At 32.0% G+C, this 17,785-nt stretch overlaps 1 protein-coding gene across 1 annotated transcript in view; it reads left to right on the top strand.

Annotated features, from left to right (window-relative positions):
* l(2)gd1 (lethal (2) giant discs 1) overlaps positions 1-17,744 on the top strand; it is a 51,543-nt gene extending 33,799 nt beyond the window's left edge. Inside the window, 8 exon segments of the mRNA XM_067285314.1 lie at positions 380-496; positions 600-664; positions 4,914-5,014; positions 5,091-5,142; positions 8,294-8,393; positions 9,362-9,452; positions 17,445-17,490; positions 17,493-17,744. Of these exon segments, the coding sequence (XP_067141415.1) occupies positions 380-496; positions 600-664; positions 4,914-5,014; positions 5,091-5,142; positions 8,294-8,393; positions 9,362-9,452; positions 17,445-17,490; positions 17,493-17,563 (643 nt within the window). The 3' untranslated portion in view covers positions 17,564-17,744.
* The last annotated feature ends 41 nt before the right edge of the window (positions 17,745-17,785 follow it).

Here is a 17,785-nt window from a genome sequence, read left to right as displayed (position 1 = left end):
AATCAAGAAATTGGATTAATTTAATTTCTTCAATGAAAATCAGTTTGTAAATTAATTCAAAGGAAAACCAAGAAAAGTCAAAAGAAAACATGTAGTTTATGCTTTATGTTGTTTGTTAATCAGTTAATATATGAATTAATTAATATTTGTTAAATAAGATTTTAATAAATAGTTGCAAATTATTCATCTTGCTGATTTGATTATATTTACTTTTCAAACGAATTTCATTTGATTATTATAACATAATGTTGGTGTAACGTATTTTACTGGAAAATTTACTAATGTAAAATTTAAAAGATCAAACTTTAAAGTATTTACATATAAAATAATTACAAATTGAAATGTTTTGTAGCTTCTAACTTAAAATGTTTAAAAATAGATTCGAAAAATTGGCTCATGGGAGTCGAAAGGACTTGGATGTCGTCAAACATCTTCGAAAGTTGGGAGAACCTCTGCCACGTTTTCATTACGAAACACGGCTGTTTTCTATGGTGCAGTAAGTTTTTCATCTTTTAAAATTTGTTACAAATATATAAATTTTTGAAATGTTTATTAAACAAAAATTATATCTAATTTCTTTCTACTACTGTTTATTTTAGATGCAATACAGATTTGAGTGATACAGACTTTGAAATTTCTGTGGAGAGAGGAATTAATTTGCCAGGTAAATAGGTTTTTGAATTATTTAGTTATTAATATTTTAGATTTGAAGCAAATTATCATTTAAACTATACATCTCAAATATAAAATTCTGTTTTTTTTATTGTCAGTCAGATGGTTACACAGCAAGACACTGATCTGCTGTGGGAATCTGGACTCAAATCTGTTGCAGATTTTCATAATTTATAGTGGATTATTGAGGTCTGATGTCATTTCACTTGTACCAATTAATCTTGTGGATATATTGGTGTCCTTTTCGGAATAGACCAAAATTACATAATGAAATAGTTACTTTGTCATTACTGCAGATACACTTATAAAATGTTTTTACCAAAACAAAACTTCTTTATAATTTCAATTATATTCACCTATCAGTTACTTGTGTGGTACAATTAGTTAACAACTTTTATTTAAGTATTAAATTTCATGATGATACAAAACAAAATTGAATTAAATTATATTCCGTAGCATATACAACTACATCTAATTTTTATGAATATTTTATAATTAAAAGATTTTCATTTACATTGATTTGTAATAAAACAAATTTGGTTATATCAAATTACATCAAAAAGCAATGATCATTAGTTATGAAATTTATATATAATCAAATCTTGGTATTGCAATTATCAATAGAATGAAAAATCCCTCCAAATACTTAGTATTTCCCTTTCTCTACAATGATGATAATGCAGTAAATTAAATTTTAATTTATTGCTTTGTTTTGGAATCAAAATATGGTATTCCCCTAATATAGCAATTAAACCACAAACATTACCTGCATTCATTGCCTATAATCAGTAGGTATCCAATGAGAGCAGATTGCTGGATTTAGTGTTTTTTTGGTATTTTAGTGCCTAAATTATTTGTTTAGCATTTAAACTTATTAATTTTTAGCAAAGCTTTATGATTACATTTTACACAAAATGACAAAGGAAAGCAGATTTAACTTTTTCTAGAGCAGCTTAGTACTATTGCACTTTTTGGGCTCTTGTCTATAATAATTTGAAATTTCATCTGGCAACTATAGATAGTTATCTTTTACCATACAGGAGTATAATTTGGTGGGAAGTATGGCAGTGGCTGGTGCTTGTAAACAAAAACAAATTAGCTTAGTGAAAAAGTTGATTGTCGTTAATGACATTGCTGCAGGGTTAATGCAAATCGAAGTAGCTAAAAACAAGGGCTTTCACAGCCAATTGTGGCAAATATTTTGAAAAGAAAAAAGGAATTAGAAGAAATGTTTGATTCAAATTCCATTAATTTGTTGACAAAACAAATGAACATGACAACCTATTAAGACACAAAGCCTAGATGCTTTCATAATGTTGGAAGCCCGTTGGGTGTAGTGCATAATTTTATTTTTTAGAATTAGTTTAGTTTAGTTTAGTTTTAATTCATTCACTTTTGCCTCGAAAGATTCGGGTTCCAATTGATTTTGTACTTAACATGTAAATATATGCAATGAAATTAAATCTTGTACTAGATGTATTACTATGTTTTTTTCTATTCTAACATCACCTGACTTCATCAGACTACAAATAGACTTATTTCTACAGTGTTAAACAAGGAAGGGGATACCCTTTAAAAACTCAATCTACAATGTTTTTTTCTTGTCCCACTAAATATTGTTATATGGGGACTTCATTGTAATTAATATTTTTAGAGCTGTTATTTTATAGGTGTAGAAGACCAGCGATTATCTTTTGCATACTGAGTTTGACACAATAATATCAGTTATGACTAGGGTTTCTCAAATGGCAACAGGATTCCGGTTGTTTTTTTAACCTGGGAAATATCCCGGGAAATCCCACAAATTTCTTAAAAGTTCACTTTTTTCTTTTTTTGTGTTAAGGTTGAGGAAATTTTGCAAATATAAAGTATAATTAACTCATAAACTGTCAGAATACATTCGTATTTATTAATTTTAAGCCTGCTTATTAGTTTTTTAAATTTTTGTTTGTTATGACATCTCACAGATTGTCAATAATCAATATGTATTTTGGCAGGACTCTGAAAATTCTTTACTTGTCAGAACCTGTAATATCTCGAATAATTGTGCCAATGCTGTCTTAATTTTAACCATCCCCAGTAGCTTCAATAACTGCATTATGCCAGGTTGTGCAAATTGGGAAGGGATAGGAACGAGTACGAAGTCTTCAAGTATGAAGTTTTTCTTCATAAATCTGATTATCAAAGCCAAACGAACTGCCGAATTATCAGGCCATAAGCTCGATACCATTATTAAAGCAGCCAAGGTACACAAATCAAGAATACTAGAGAGCAAAAGAAGTACTACAATCTTGAAAATGAACTAGAAATTTCCAGGCTACAGGTGAAAAACAGATAACATCAATCTTCTCTTAAATGCATTAAAGACGATTCCACTCACATGAAGTGAATCAGAAAGGGCATTTTCAGTAGCGGAGTGGGACTTTTCATTATTAAAATAATAACCAGATTGAGTGATCGGAGTATTGACCATCTTTGGTTTTCAAAATCTTACAATATTATTGTAAATTTTTATATTATATTATGTTTTATTTAAAAAATGAAAATTACCTTCTATGTTAGAAGTTTGATCTAAGTTCATTTTTTTCTTTAAATTTTCAACTCAATTTAAAGGTATTTTTGTAAGCAGTTTCCAACAAACTTTAATAAATTTTTTTCTATTGGTGAAAATTTCTACATAATTCAAATATAATTTTTAATGCATATTTTACACAGAATTGTTAATATTATGATTTTGGAGGTTGCAGAACGTATTAAATTACTTTAAAAAATGAAAAATAATTATATCATTTGATTTTAAGATTTATTTTATATGTTAAAAATAATTAATTCTATCCTGGGACAAGCAAAGTCCAGGAAATGAGAAACCCTAGTTATGACATGTGTATATCAAATTATTACTTTAGTTTTTTAAAGCTTATTATAAACAAATTACTCTAAAAATTAATAGAAACAAATACTTTTGGTTAGTTGTGTAATCAACATTAATTTTCTTTTACTTGGTTATTTAAGTTCCTAAACATCACAGTTACTGCCCAAATAACTGAAATTATTTGTTTCTTTTGAAAGTTTTTAAAAGATGTACCTTGTTTAATTATTATTAATTAAATTTTAATCCTCAATTGGATGTAGATAAATAACAATCTATTAAAGATATTTTGTGATGTAAGGTTTGCGTCATAATAATTTTCTCAGTATTACTTTTATAATGGGATGTTTTGTGAATATAAACTACAAAAAATGTGTTATAACATTTGTAGAAGTTTTAAGAAATCTTGTTATTGGTCTTGTTGACACATGCAGTAGAACCCTGATTATCCTAGATAAACCTGTAAATGAATATTATACACTACTTAAACCTTCTTTTACAAATTACAGTATAAAACAACAACACTTATTACAAAATGATTTGTTTCTGTTACATTTATCATTTAATTTCAATGTCGAGACAAATTGTTTGTATTAAATTGTAACCTTAATTATACACATTTTTATTCTTTAATATTGTATGTGTATTAACTATATAATAAATGTAAAATATTATTCTTATACATGATTAAATTCACTAAAGTGTAAAAACAGGTGTTAAGTAATATAACATTGAAATCGTCTAAAAATTAAAAACACAAGATTTATATCATTTTGGATTGTGTTTTTCAACTTTTCGATTTATTCGTGGTACCATGGTAATTTGATTTTTGATCAAACAACTGAATTTATTATGAAATAAGTCAGAAAATTACTTTTCATTGTTTCATGAATCCTGAATTCTTTTGTTTGGTTATCCGGTGATATACTGGATAACCAAACAAAAGTTTATTTGATAAGTTTACTTGGATAATCAAGGTTCTGCTGTATATCTTATTGACCGATATTCAAATTTCTGAGATGTAATTTATTATAATGCATGAATTATGCATATATCTATGTTGATTTGCTTCGGCTTTTCCTCTTGCATACAAAAAAATGATAGAAATCGCAAAGAGTTTGCTGCAACCTGCTATCACTTTGTTTATTTGCTACGACTTTCCTATGTACACTTCATGACTACATTTATTGTTTTCCTTTATTTACGCATGTCACTGAGTATAAATTATCACTGTTAAGCATATCTTTTCAGACTTCTGTTTAAATTTCTCATTCTTAATTTCATATTTCTTTAAGGGCACTTCCTTGGCCATTTATGTAAAAATATTATATTAGTTTCTTTAAGATGAATATTAGAAATAATTGTATTCCAGAGGAAAAGAGGAAGCATGCAAGCGACTGCTCTATTTTATTTTGTATAGGAAAGCCGACCGAACTGGATTCTTACGTCAAGGTCGAGTTTCCATTCCCGACCGTGAGTATGCAAAAATCTTTAGTTAAAGAAATGGATCGACAGAAAGAACGATAATTAATTCTCCTTCCGCCTACAGGACAATCCTCAAAAGGCTAAGACGCATACCGTGAAAGATACCAATAATCCTGGTGAGCATTAATCATTATTTTTATATTGTAAGATGCTATAATTGCTAGATTCAAAATTTAATTGATATGAAAAGAAATTAACAACTGAATTTATTATGAAATAAGTCAGAAAATTACTTTTTATTGTTTCATGAATCCTGAATTCTTTTGTTTGGTTATCCAGTATATCACCGGATAACCAAACAAAAGTTTATTTGAAAAGTATAAACTTGAAGAAGCTGTGAGCTGGTAGTGTTTATTATTACCTTTCTGTATGTTGCAAGAAACATTTAAATGTTAAATGCTTATTTACTACAAACTTTAAGGGATAATATTTGAAACTCTAAGTAAGTAAAAATACTTACCTTCATTAAAGGAACTGTGTTGCCAAGTCTACTACTCACAAATAAGTTTGTAATTTGATCATTTATTTAATTACAGTTTATATTTTTTATGGGCAGTTCTTTGATGCAAATTTCTAAAAAGTAATTATCAAATTCTTTGGACTAACTATACAAGCAATATTTATTTACATTATACGTAAGTAAAATTATTATATAGTTGTTACAATATTTGATTAACAAACAACATACTACCTATAAAAATCGCAATATGTAGATTTAATTGCAGTTTACTTCTGTATCAATCTGTCTCAGGTTTTTTAAATAAGTATAGCATCAATGTATTTTTTTAAAAGTAGAATTTCCATTAGACAAATTTAGATTTTTAATCAACTAAATTTATCCAAGTGATTTTTAATCAACTAAATTTATCCAAGATTTTTAATCAACTAAATTTATCCAATTTAACTGTAAGTTGGGAACTACCTGTATTAATGTAGTTGTGATCGAACTAAAAATCTACACATGTGAATTGGTCATAAGTCAAACATAAAAGTCATGGCAGTAGTGGAGCTTTCCAAGGCCACACATAATCAGTATATATACAGTAAGACCTCACTTAATGTGGGGGATGCGTTCCTAGACGACAAAGCATTAAGCAAAACAGCATTAAATGAGGTCATTTTAACATAGAGTAAATAGGAAAAGGGGAACACACGACCAAAAATAAAATTATAGTAAAATTTGCTTAAGTTATATTATTATGCAAATTAATATAAAATTATGTTAAATAACACACAAACATATGCACACAGAAATATAAAGTTCATTTTTTGTGACGAAGGTCGTGGCTCTTCTGAAATTCTTGTTTTTTGTGATAAAGTCATATAGTTTCATTTGTTGCTTTTTTTTTTTCTTTCCTTAAGCAAATGTCAGTAGCAGAAGATTGCATCCAAAACGCCTCGTTTTGCTTTTACACTCCTTTCAAAATCTGGATCATTCACTACAATTTGATCAACGATTTTGGTTATTGTTACCAAACTTTTACTAAGGAAATCTGTAGCAAGTTGTTTGGGTACTTTGTTTTCAGTATCTCTATTCTCCAGTTCTACATGAATTCCTTGTTCTGCCAGTTCTTGAAGGTCATTGTTGGTAAGGCTCCCTGCAGTAACTCCTCAATATCCTGCTTGTCTACATTTCCTAGTCCTGCTGTATTGATTAGGTTGACAATTTGGTCAATGATTGGCTCTTCTCATTTAGAATCCTTGGATACCGTCTTCCACATTCTGTTCGTGCATTTATCAGTTAATTCTTGCCAAGTGAAGTCGCTATTTCCTATGGCATCCATGATGTTATATTTTTTTCCCAAAATTGCAGAAAACAAACATAGATTAAGCCACCTTTTGCTGATTGGTTCATGTCTGGGAATAATCGTATTATATATGAATCAGTGAAATGCCACATTAATTTGAATCAGTGTAAATTTTGAGCATTTTTTAGGTTTCAAGCATACCATGTTATATTGAATCGGTGTTAATCGAGGCAGCATTAAGCAGGGTCTTATTGTATAAGTATTACATAAGCTTAGGTATTGTTTAGATATACAGTGGTGCTTTGTATCTCAGATTTAATTCACTCTGGGAGGCCATTGAAAATCTAAATCAATTTTCTCATTAGAAATGATGAAAGTGAATTAATCCGTTCCCTAACCATAAACAATACACATAAGTTAAGGTAAAAATAACAGTTAAATGCCGTAAATAATAATTAAAACATGAAAACAAAAAATACATAAATACTCTATAATAAAATGAAAATTGCATTTACTGATCTTGCACTATTGACTTCAGCATCGTAAACACACTGCCATTGCATCATGGGTATATTGCTTTTATGCTTTGCTGTAAGTTTCTTTTTCAGCTCGATTGGTGATACCATATTCTTCCACACTCATCTGTTAACCATGGCATTCAAGAAAACACTATACATATATAACTAAACATAAAAGCATGAAAATACACAAGCATAATGCAGGAGATTCTTTCACAGCAAGAGTGAGAAACAACTTGATGCACAACAGATGGTGTTTAAGCAGTGGCACATTTCTTCACTGTGTGCTGTTAGAATGTAGCATTGTTCAAACTCCAGATGAATCTCTCTTGAGTTTAGCATTTGAAATACACGATACCAATGTATTGCACTTCTAAATAACATTTAATAATTTGATTAGTTGTGGTATTTTATTAACAAAGATTTGAGGATACAATACAGAGACCTGTTGCATGTTAAGATAAATTATTTAAAAATGTCTTTTTTAAATAATAATTATCGATTATTGTTGTCTTAAAATTAAGGCTTAACCCAACCTGTAAAGGTTTAAATATTGCATTTAACGACTTGATTCTGCCAGTGGATGCATTTCCACTTGTAGAAACCAGGTACATTTTTTGCGATGAGAGTTATCAAATCAGGAGTTTCGTTACTATGACAATGTAATGGAGGACCTATGTGCACCTTAATGAGACTAGACCGCAAAGAAATATACCCAACTAGAACGATGCAAAGCATGTCGACCAAGAATCTTATGAGTGTCACCTGGAAAAGTTAGAGTCCCAAAATTGGTTTAGCACTTCCTGTCCACCTTGTTGCTCCCATCTTGACAAAACACACCAAAGATTCAATATGTGAATGCCACTTAGTGATAAACTTTGAGTTTCTTGACAAGATATGCATTACAAAATTTAAATTGTCTTTTTGTGGAACTGTCTGCATTAGTATAATTAAGTATAAATTTTTAATGACATTCTAACATAATTTGTATCAATTTCTAGAATATAAAGAAACGTTCAAATTTAAAATCGACAGGAAATCGAGGTCTTTGGCAAGAATTTTTAAGAGACAACCTGTCAAAATAGAAGTGTGGTCGAGAGGGTGAGTCTCTAGCATTTTAAATTTCATTAAGAACATTATTTTTAATGTATCTAAGCTTTAAAAAAACATTAATTATGATTGCTTTAATTTATTAGACAAATAGGTACATATTGTCACCAATATAGTTCCATATAATGACATATATTGTTTTTTCTTCTAAAGTATAATCTCCATTACCAACTGATAAATATGTCTAAAGCAGGTTTAAGACTTTCAAAAAGCTGAATTAATTCATTAATTATAAAATATGTTTAGAAAAGAGGATTAAATTATATTAAACCAGATTTTATGATAGAGAGTATTTGTATTGACTCTGTCATATTGGAAGTTTCACAAGATCTTAAGACGTGTCATATTTACACATAAGCTAAATGTTTTCGTTCCGAAAAATCAAATTTTTCATTTCAAATACATAACTAAGTTTACAATATCCTATTTTCTGTGTTAATTAATTTAATTTATAAATGAATAATAATAATATTAATTTATTTACAAAATTTGGACGAGAATAAATTTAATTCCGGTTGCTAACATTTTATAAAGCCTTTTCATGACTTGCACAAAAAACCTTGTTGATATTTATCTGGAAATGTTTAAAAAAAGAAAATTAATTAATGAATAGTAAATATTGGGAACTTTATTAAATGGCTTCTTACAAAAAAAATAAAAGTGTTTGCTTACAGTTGGTTTTGCAAATTTTGACCAGGTTGTGAAAATGTGCAGCAATGGGAACAGATTGCCACATTGACAAATGTTTGAGAGCCCCTTTTTGGTAATTTTGTCAAATTTTTTATAACTTTAGGAACCCAGCAAGATATCTGAAACAATCTGTAAATATTCCATCACCTTTCCTGGATATTAATTAATGAAACAGATTTAATCTTATAAAATAAAATTATAATACAATACATAGATCTTTAAAATCTACAAGAAAATTGATCTGTCTATAATAAATTTTATCATTGCAGGGGATTTTTCAGGAGTGACGTACTCTTGGGAACGTTAAGTATAAAACTGACCGACCTAGAAAAGAAATGTACCATTCATGATAGTTTTGAGGTAGGAAATGACTTTTGTTTTAAAAGTTTATTTAGCTTGTTTTGCAAAATAAATCGAAGCAATATATTTAGGTTGTTTGTTAAAATACAAATTATAAAACAGTTTTAAATAACTTCGAATAAAACAAAAGAGAAACGTTTATTGGAATATAAATCAAACATACTACACCTTTAATATATCCAGTAGGAAGTCTTTAATAGCTTAAAAACGTTTTCGGCTGCGTTAATCAGCCTTCGTCAGTTAAATGAATACCAAAAACGAACAAAATTCGAAATTACAAAAAACCGCATCTGCGCATTGACGGGTCTAAACTACAAACAGAATAAAAGAAGAAATTAATAAACTGCAATAAATAGAAGAATATGACGAGACCGTAGTAGGTTCCATCTCTTTCCCGTGCCAAAGCGTAATGTTATTCGACAAGTGACTTCCAGGCAGATGATAGGCCATCCGCATCTCTGTGGTTGATACATAAAGCGCAGTTATCTACGCTTTGCATTTCCATTTTTTCCAAGTATTTGACAGCCTGCTTGGATTGAGTGGCTCTTATGACGGAGGCCTTATCCCAGTGCACCGTTATATCATGTTGTCTAGCAAAGGTCGCTAGGACCGTGCTGTCACTGCCACTGTTTACCGAGTATTTATGCTCTTTTATCCTCTGTTTCAGGTTACGTAATGTGGCGCCTACGTACACAATGTTGGTGTTAAAACGATGATCTTTTATCGGTATAGAATATACCCCTGTTAACTCACTCAAGCGATCTCTCCTCTTGCCGTTTCTCAGTAGTCGGTAAATCGTTGGATTACGTTTGTAAATTACGCACAGGTTCGTCTCTCTGGCCACATTTTTGACAACCTTATTAAGAAAGGGCATATAGCTCAACACAACCATTTTCTGTGGATCCCCATCGTTGTGCTGCCGACTGTTCTTCTGCAATTTAGTTATTAGCCGATCAACGACACTCCTTTGGTAACCATGCTGTGCAGCCACCCTTCGTATGTAGGCCAACTCCTTTAAAGTGTCTTGAATACTCGAGCAGTGGGTGTAAGCTCGTTTGATCCAGGAACGAAACGCCGCCATCTTAAACTGTCCGGGGTCTACAGAGTTACTGGGGATGAAGAGGGGCTGGTACACCGGTTTACGGTAGACACTCGTTCTTATCTCCCCTTCTTTGCAGGCGATGGACAGGTCCACGAAGTTAACAAGAAACTCACTCTTTTGATCCAATTCCACAGTTAGACCGTACGGGTTGTGGTTGATTACGTCTATGAAGTGCTGGATGTTGCAATCATTAGCCCAGAGGATGAAAATGTCATCGACGTACCTGGTATATATTACCATGTCGTTCTGGAATAATGGTAAGATATCGCGTTCAAGGTTGTGTAGCACCATCTCACAGAGGACTGCGGACATGGGGCTTCCCATCGGGACACCCCTTCCTTGTATATAAATTTTCTCATCAAACTCGAAGAAGGAGTTAGCGGATTTGGTCTGCCACTCTGCTTTCTTCGAGTTTGATGAGAAAATTTATATACAAGGAAGGGGTGTCCCGATGGGAAGCCCCATGTCCGCAGTCCTCTGTGAGATGGTGCTACACAACCTTGAACGCGATATCTTACCATTATTCCAGAACGACATGGTAATATATACCAGGTACGTCGATGACATTTTCATCCTCTGGGCTAATGATTGCAACATCCAGCACTTCATAGACGTAATCAACCACAACCCGTACGGTCTAACTGTGGAATTGGATCAAAAGAGTGAGTTTCTTGTTAACTTCGTGGACCTGTCCATCGCCTGCAAAGAAGGGGAGATAAGAACGAGTGTCTACCGTAAACCGGTGTACCAGCCCCTCGTCATCCCCAGTAACTCTGTAGACCCCGGACAGTTTAAGATGGCGGCGTTTCGTTCCTGGATCAAACGAGCTTACACCCACTGCTCGAGTATTCAAGACACTTTAAAGGAGTTGGCCTACATACGAAGGGTGGCTGCACAGCATGGTTACCAAAGGAGTGTCGTTGATCGGCTAATAACTAAATTGCAGAAGAACAGTCGGCAGCACAACGATGGGGATCCACAGAAAATGGTTGTGTTGAGCTATATGCCCTTTCTTAATAAGGTTGTCAAAAATGTGGCCAGAGAGACGAACCTGCGCGTAATTTACAAACGTAATCCAACGATTTACCGACTACTGAGAAACGGCAAGAGGAGAGATCGCTTGAGTGAGTTAACAGGGGTATATTCTATACCGATAAAAGATCATCGTTTTAACACCAACATTGTGTACGTAGGCACCACATTACGTAACCTGAAACAGAGGATAAAAGAGCATAAATACTCGGTAAACAGTGGCAGTGACAGCACGGTCCTAGCAACCTTTGCTAGACAACATGATATAACGGTGCACTGGGATAAGGCCTCCGTCATAAGAGCCACTCAATCCAAGCAGGCTGTCAAATACTTGGAAAAAATGGAAATGCAAAGCGTAGATAACTGCGCTTTATGTATCAACCACAGAGATGCGGATGGCCTATCATCTGCCTGGAAGTCACTTGTCGAATAACATTACGCTTTGGCACGGGAAAGAGATGGAACCTACTACGGTCTCGTCATATTCTTCTATTTATTGCAGTTTATTAATTTCTTCTTTTATTCTGTTTGTAGTTTAGACCCGTCAATGCGCAGATGCGGTTTTTTGTAAATTCGAATTTTGTTCGTTTTTGGTATTCATTTAACTGACGAAGGCTGATTAACGCAGCTGAAAATGTTTTTAAGCTATTAAAGGTGTAATACATTTGTTTTATATCTTCTGTTTTGGTTTTGATAATAAAATTCAAAGCTCAGAAAAATTAAAATTTTAAATGGTTTTATTAGCATATCTATCTTCTATATTAGATCTGTCCATTTCTCTGTTACTTTTTATAATAATAAGTTTTATCTTTCTCCTCAGCCCCTATTTTAATTATTTGTTATCTGATCAATAAAATTGATAATGAACTTTCACAATAATAATAATAATGGTTAAATTAATATGCCTCAATGTCCTTAACTTATTATAATCTTATTTTGTCCACTAGTAGATATCTATTAGCAGAACTTATTAAACTGGCTTTAAGGATACTGCAGCTCAGTTTCACAGATTATAAAATTATTGTTTTATTTAATTTACCTGGACACACACATTTTAATATTGCATTTCGGATTTGTTCGTCCCTCATCAGCAGGTATTTATATGACACATTCTACATTAAAAAAAAAAATCTTTTTTAAATTTTCCGACAATCTTATTAAAAAATTTACCAATAATAATATAAAATTCTTACAATTTCAGGGCTAATTCTTTCCATTCTGATTTCCATCCAGATTTCCATCCAGTAATTAAATTTAAACATTATTAACAGTGACTTTTTAGACAAATTTCTATATTAAAACATAAAATTATTAAGTTAACCATTAAATTTACCATGTTGTTTTACATTTAAATTCTATTATTACACTTACATTTTCAATTGTTCACCATGACTTACACTACATCTCAACCTGTTGTGATCATTCTCTTTATACGTCACACTCTCCCCTCCCTCTATGAATCTTCTCCATGATTGGGATATTAATATGTTCATATAATTGTTGTTTATAATTTTTTTTCCTTTTTCCTTATTTTTACTGTAATTAATACTATTCCACATCCAGTTGAGTTACAGTGTTTGGAACAGTAATTTTATAATTGTGAAACTGAGTTACAGTATCCTTAAAGCCAGTTTAATAAGTCCTGCTAATAGATATGTACTAGTGGACGAAATAAGATTATTATTATTATTATAATCACATCTCATGTACATGGACGACATAAAACTTTATACATCCACACAAAAACAACTTCATCAACTCCTACAAATCACACATTCATACACCAAGGACATACAAATGGAGTTTGGCCTAGACAAATGCAAACACTTCACATAGAAAAAAGAATCCTGAAGAAAGAAGATTTTGCACTTGGAAATGGAGACGCTATTGAATCCATGGAAGAGGGCGAGGTCTACAAGTATTTAGGATTCCAACAGGCAGAACTAACAGAACATGCACAAATAAAGCAAAGATTAAGTAAAGAATACCAAAGTAGGTTAAATACTATTCTTAGAACAGAGTTAAATGCAAAACACACAGTTAAAGCAATAAACACGTATGCCATCCCAGTACTCGTATCATATTCTTTTGGAGTTATACATTGGACTCACACAGATCTCAAGCAACTCCAAAGGAAAACAAGAACAACACTCACTAAGCACCAAACAACATCATCCTAAATCTGCCACGGAAAGATTAACCCTTCCACGTAAAGATGGCAGACGTGGCCGCCATCTTTACATTGACATAGTTAACCTTCACTAAAACAAATACAGACACTGCGAGAGTTTTTCTACAAAAAGCAAGAAACATCACAATTACATAAAGCAGTAACTCTAGCAGACTCGAATAACACACGATTAAATTTACACTCAACATATGGACACAATACAACATATAAAAAGCATAGACACTGTTAAGCAATCATGGGCTCAAAAGGCACTCCATGGCAGGCATCCTTATGACCTGGCCCAGGATTTTATTGACAAAACTGTGTCAAACAGCTGGTTAGCTCTGGGATGCCTCTTTGGGGAGATGGAGGAATTCATGATTGCCATACAGGATCAGGTCAAATACTAAAAACTACAGAAAACACATACTCAAAGATACAACACTCGCAAATGATGTGTGCAGAAAATGTCACATTATGCCAGAAACTATACAACACATCACTTCTGGTTGCAAGCTCCTGGTACAGACATAATCAAGTAGCAAATATAATACACCAAGAGCTTGCAAAGAAACACAAATTATTAGACATCCATGAACCATACTAAAAGTACAGTCCACAGACAGTATTGGAAAACAACACGCACAAAATGTACTACGACAGAGCCATAATCACAGATAAAACAATTTACCACAACAGACCAGACATTACACTCATTGACAAACAATAAAATTACATACATTATAGACATATCCATTCCAAACACTCACAATATACAAAACACATGCACTGAAAAAGTCAGCAAGTACACAGAACTTGCCCAGGAAATAAGGCATCTGTGGAGGATGGATAGGGTGCTTATTGTACCTGTCGTTCTCTCTTCTACAGGTGTCATACCACACACACTACACTGAAGCCTGGGCACATTACAATTGAATAGTAACACATACATCACACTACAGAAGGTCACTATATTGAATACATGTCATATTGTGAGGAAATTCCTGAATACAGACACACACACTGATACACTTCATTAATTTTTGTTTTGGTCCGTCATAGTACACAGCCACCGGTGTTAACCGAGTATATCTCACTTAACACAACAATAATAATAATGGTTTATTAATTATTTTTATATTCTTCATGTATTTTCAAGTTAACATCTCTCAAAAAAGACTTGCAATGGCAATCTGATAAATACTTTGACTGATGTCTGTGATGGTAAAAAACATATTGAATGCTACTTTTCACTAATCATAGTTGTTATACATTTTCTATAAAACTTACAATAGATGTTTTGAGCAAGTTAGCCTGTTACAAAAGTTTAGTTTGATAATTTGGCTTTCTACTACTATGTGAATCAGAATTTGTTTGGACAGTTGATGTGCTAAACAGCCTGAGCAAAGATATGTCCCGTACACATCACCATGTTTCCAGAGATCACTTGTGAACTCAAGAAAAATGCCTTGTTTTGTTATTGCACCTTTGTATTTAATCAGATGCTTTCACTGGTACAAAATGTCTGGTGGTCTTTTAATATGGCATCTATTAGAGATCAAATTTTTTACTTGATAAATGGGTATGTACGGTGCAAAACCCTCTAGAATTAACAGATTAGTCAAACAGTATGTGCAAATTAAATATATTTAAACAACAACAAACAGTGAAACTTATTAAAATATACTAAAATTCTACATATGTAGTGCATTGAAGTGGTCTGAAACTTTTGTCCACTGTATTATTTTAGTAGAAAATTATGTGCTAACTAATTTACATATTCTTCCTGTGAATTTCAAAACGACCAAAAAGATATATTAGATTTTTCCATATGATCTGTCCAGTTTTTATCAAGTTATATTAAACATATTGATTAAACTTGGCAGATCATATAGAAAGATATAAATAAAAACCAAAAATGCATTAGATATGTACACCGTGTTGATCAACCGACTGTTGTGGAGGGCCCCGGGTGCTAAAGTCATAACCGGTATGGTTATACCTAAATTAATAATTTGGAAGTGAAGATCAGATTGGGGTCCAGAATGCATAACTAGAGTTGCCAGTTTAGTATTAGGCTGGAACGAAACACAAATTAACAGAAATAATTTATCAAGAGATCACAGCTTAAAAGCAGTTTGGCTAGAGGTAGATGATTATTACACAACCATAAATTTTTTTCCCACAAACAATCAGCCCAATTATCTTGACAATTCCAAGAGGTCAGGCCAATAAAAACGAATCCACTAAAACATTCACGGTTTTCTTGAGGGTTAGGTTAAGATTCTGGTGCTTTTACATCAGAAGGAAAAGAGAGTTTGATCTCACAGAAACAAATGCTAAACACCAGTAACTATCATCTTTTGCCATTAAAAGACAAGCTAAATGATGCACCTATATATGATGACATTGGTGGCAGTTATTCTCTGTTAACTGAGTTTGGGACTAAAGCTTATTTGAGATTTTTTCCAGTGTTGTTATTAATTTTAAGTGGTGTGTCTTGCATTTCTGCAACACATGCTATGCATTGAAATCTATGCTGTCTGAGTTTGAAGTAATATAAATGTAATGGAAATAGAGCAAGGCCTGAGGTTATGAAAATTTTACTTGGCCCAGTAAATTTTTCTTTATGATAGGAATTTAATTTTTTCCCTAAAAAAATTAGAAATGGCAAATTTTCCTTATATTTCATACTTTTTGCCCAAGCAATGCCTGGCTTATCTGCTAGTAACATAACAATAGCAAAGATTAAGATTATTACATTATAGCCAATCTTACCTGTTTTCACAGAATGCAAGAATTAGGTCCCCATTTCCAACTAATTAGAAAATTTTTAGATGGATCTAAAAATATGTTCGATTTCCTGCAAAAATCCACATCTGTGCCTGTAAATCTTGCACATCACATTCTTGTAACACTTCCCTCGCAGAGGGGAATTTCAAAAAATTCCTTCTTAGTGCACACTCTCTCGACGTACCCTATTAAAACACAAAAAACTGCATCTAAAATGGTATAATAGAAGCCGAGTTCTTCACAGTAAGCCTTAATCCTGTCCCTCTCCCCTGTGAGGGAATTTCAACATCTGTATAATAGTTGGTATATAAAAACACACATGTATTCAAATGCAACATTGTGTCAAAATTTCAAAGCAATCGGTGAAGAACGAAAGTTCTTCACTGATTGATTTGAACAAATGAACATTTACATTTTTATTTATATAGATATTCATGTTCATTGTGCAAGAAAAACATTCATGTAAATAAAAAGAAAACAAATAATTGTTATTATGTAACAATGCAAACAAAATTATATTAAATGGCCATCAGATTTATGCTACTTTGTCTATAGAAAAAGATAATGGCCCAGGGTGATAATTTGTCTTTGTATTGTGGCGCTTAAACTTATTAAAATATACTTACATATGATCTGCTAATCATCCAATTATACGTAACTGTATAATACAGAAAATGAGGGCCATGGGTGCAGAATCAATCGGACAGAGGTCTGTATAGAGTAACAGAAATTGGATTTGAGTCCTGTTACAGATTGATGTGAATACAAAGAAGTTAATAATTAAGTTAGAGCTTCAATAACCACTGGATGAATTATTATTTGGTTTGGTTTAAGTGTACCTCATTTAAATGAACATTAAAGCAACAGTTTTCTAATTTAAAAATTGTTTGTGCAGATAATGGATGGCCGCAAATCTACCGGAGGAAAATTGGAAGTGAAAATGGGATTCGTGATCCCCTGCTCATGAAACAGGTGGAAGAAGTCAGAGAGAGGTGGTTAGTAATTGGCAGCTAATTCTTTTAATTAATAGATGAGCATTTTATCTTAGCATCCTTTCAGAAAATTGTACTTTTAAAGTGTCCTTAATCGAAAATGTAACTGCTGGAAACGCGATTATTGCATATAAATCTGCCTTAAATCTGTAAATTATGTAAATTTATTGTTTAATAATAAATTGATTTCGTTATCTGTTAAATGTAGATATATAGTATTATTATGTTCCATATTATCAAAGAC

Source organism: Centruroides vittatus, unplaced genomic scaffold (genome assembly GCF_030686945.1).
Source record: "Centruroides vittatus isolate TY-2023 unplaced genomic scaffold, ASM3068694v2 scaffold_2520, whole genome shotgun sequence".
Taxonomy (NCBI): Eukaryota; Metazoa; Arthropoda; class Arachnida; order Scorpiones; family Buthidae; genus Centruroides; species Centruroides vittatus.
This window is presented reverse-complemented; position numbering and strand designations above follow the sequence as displayed.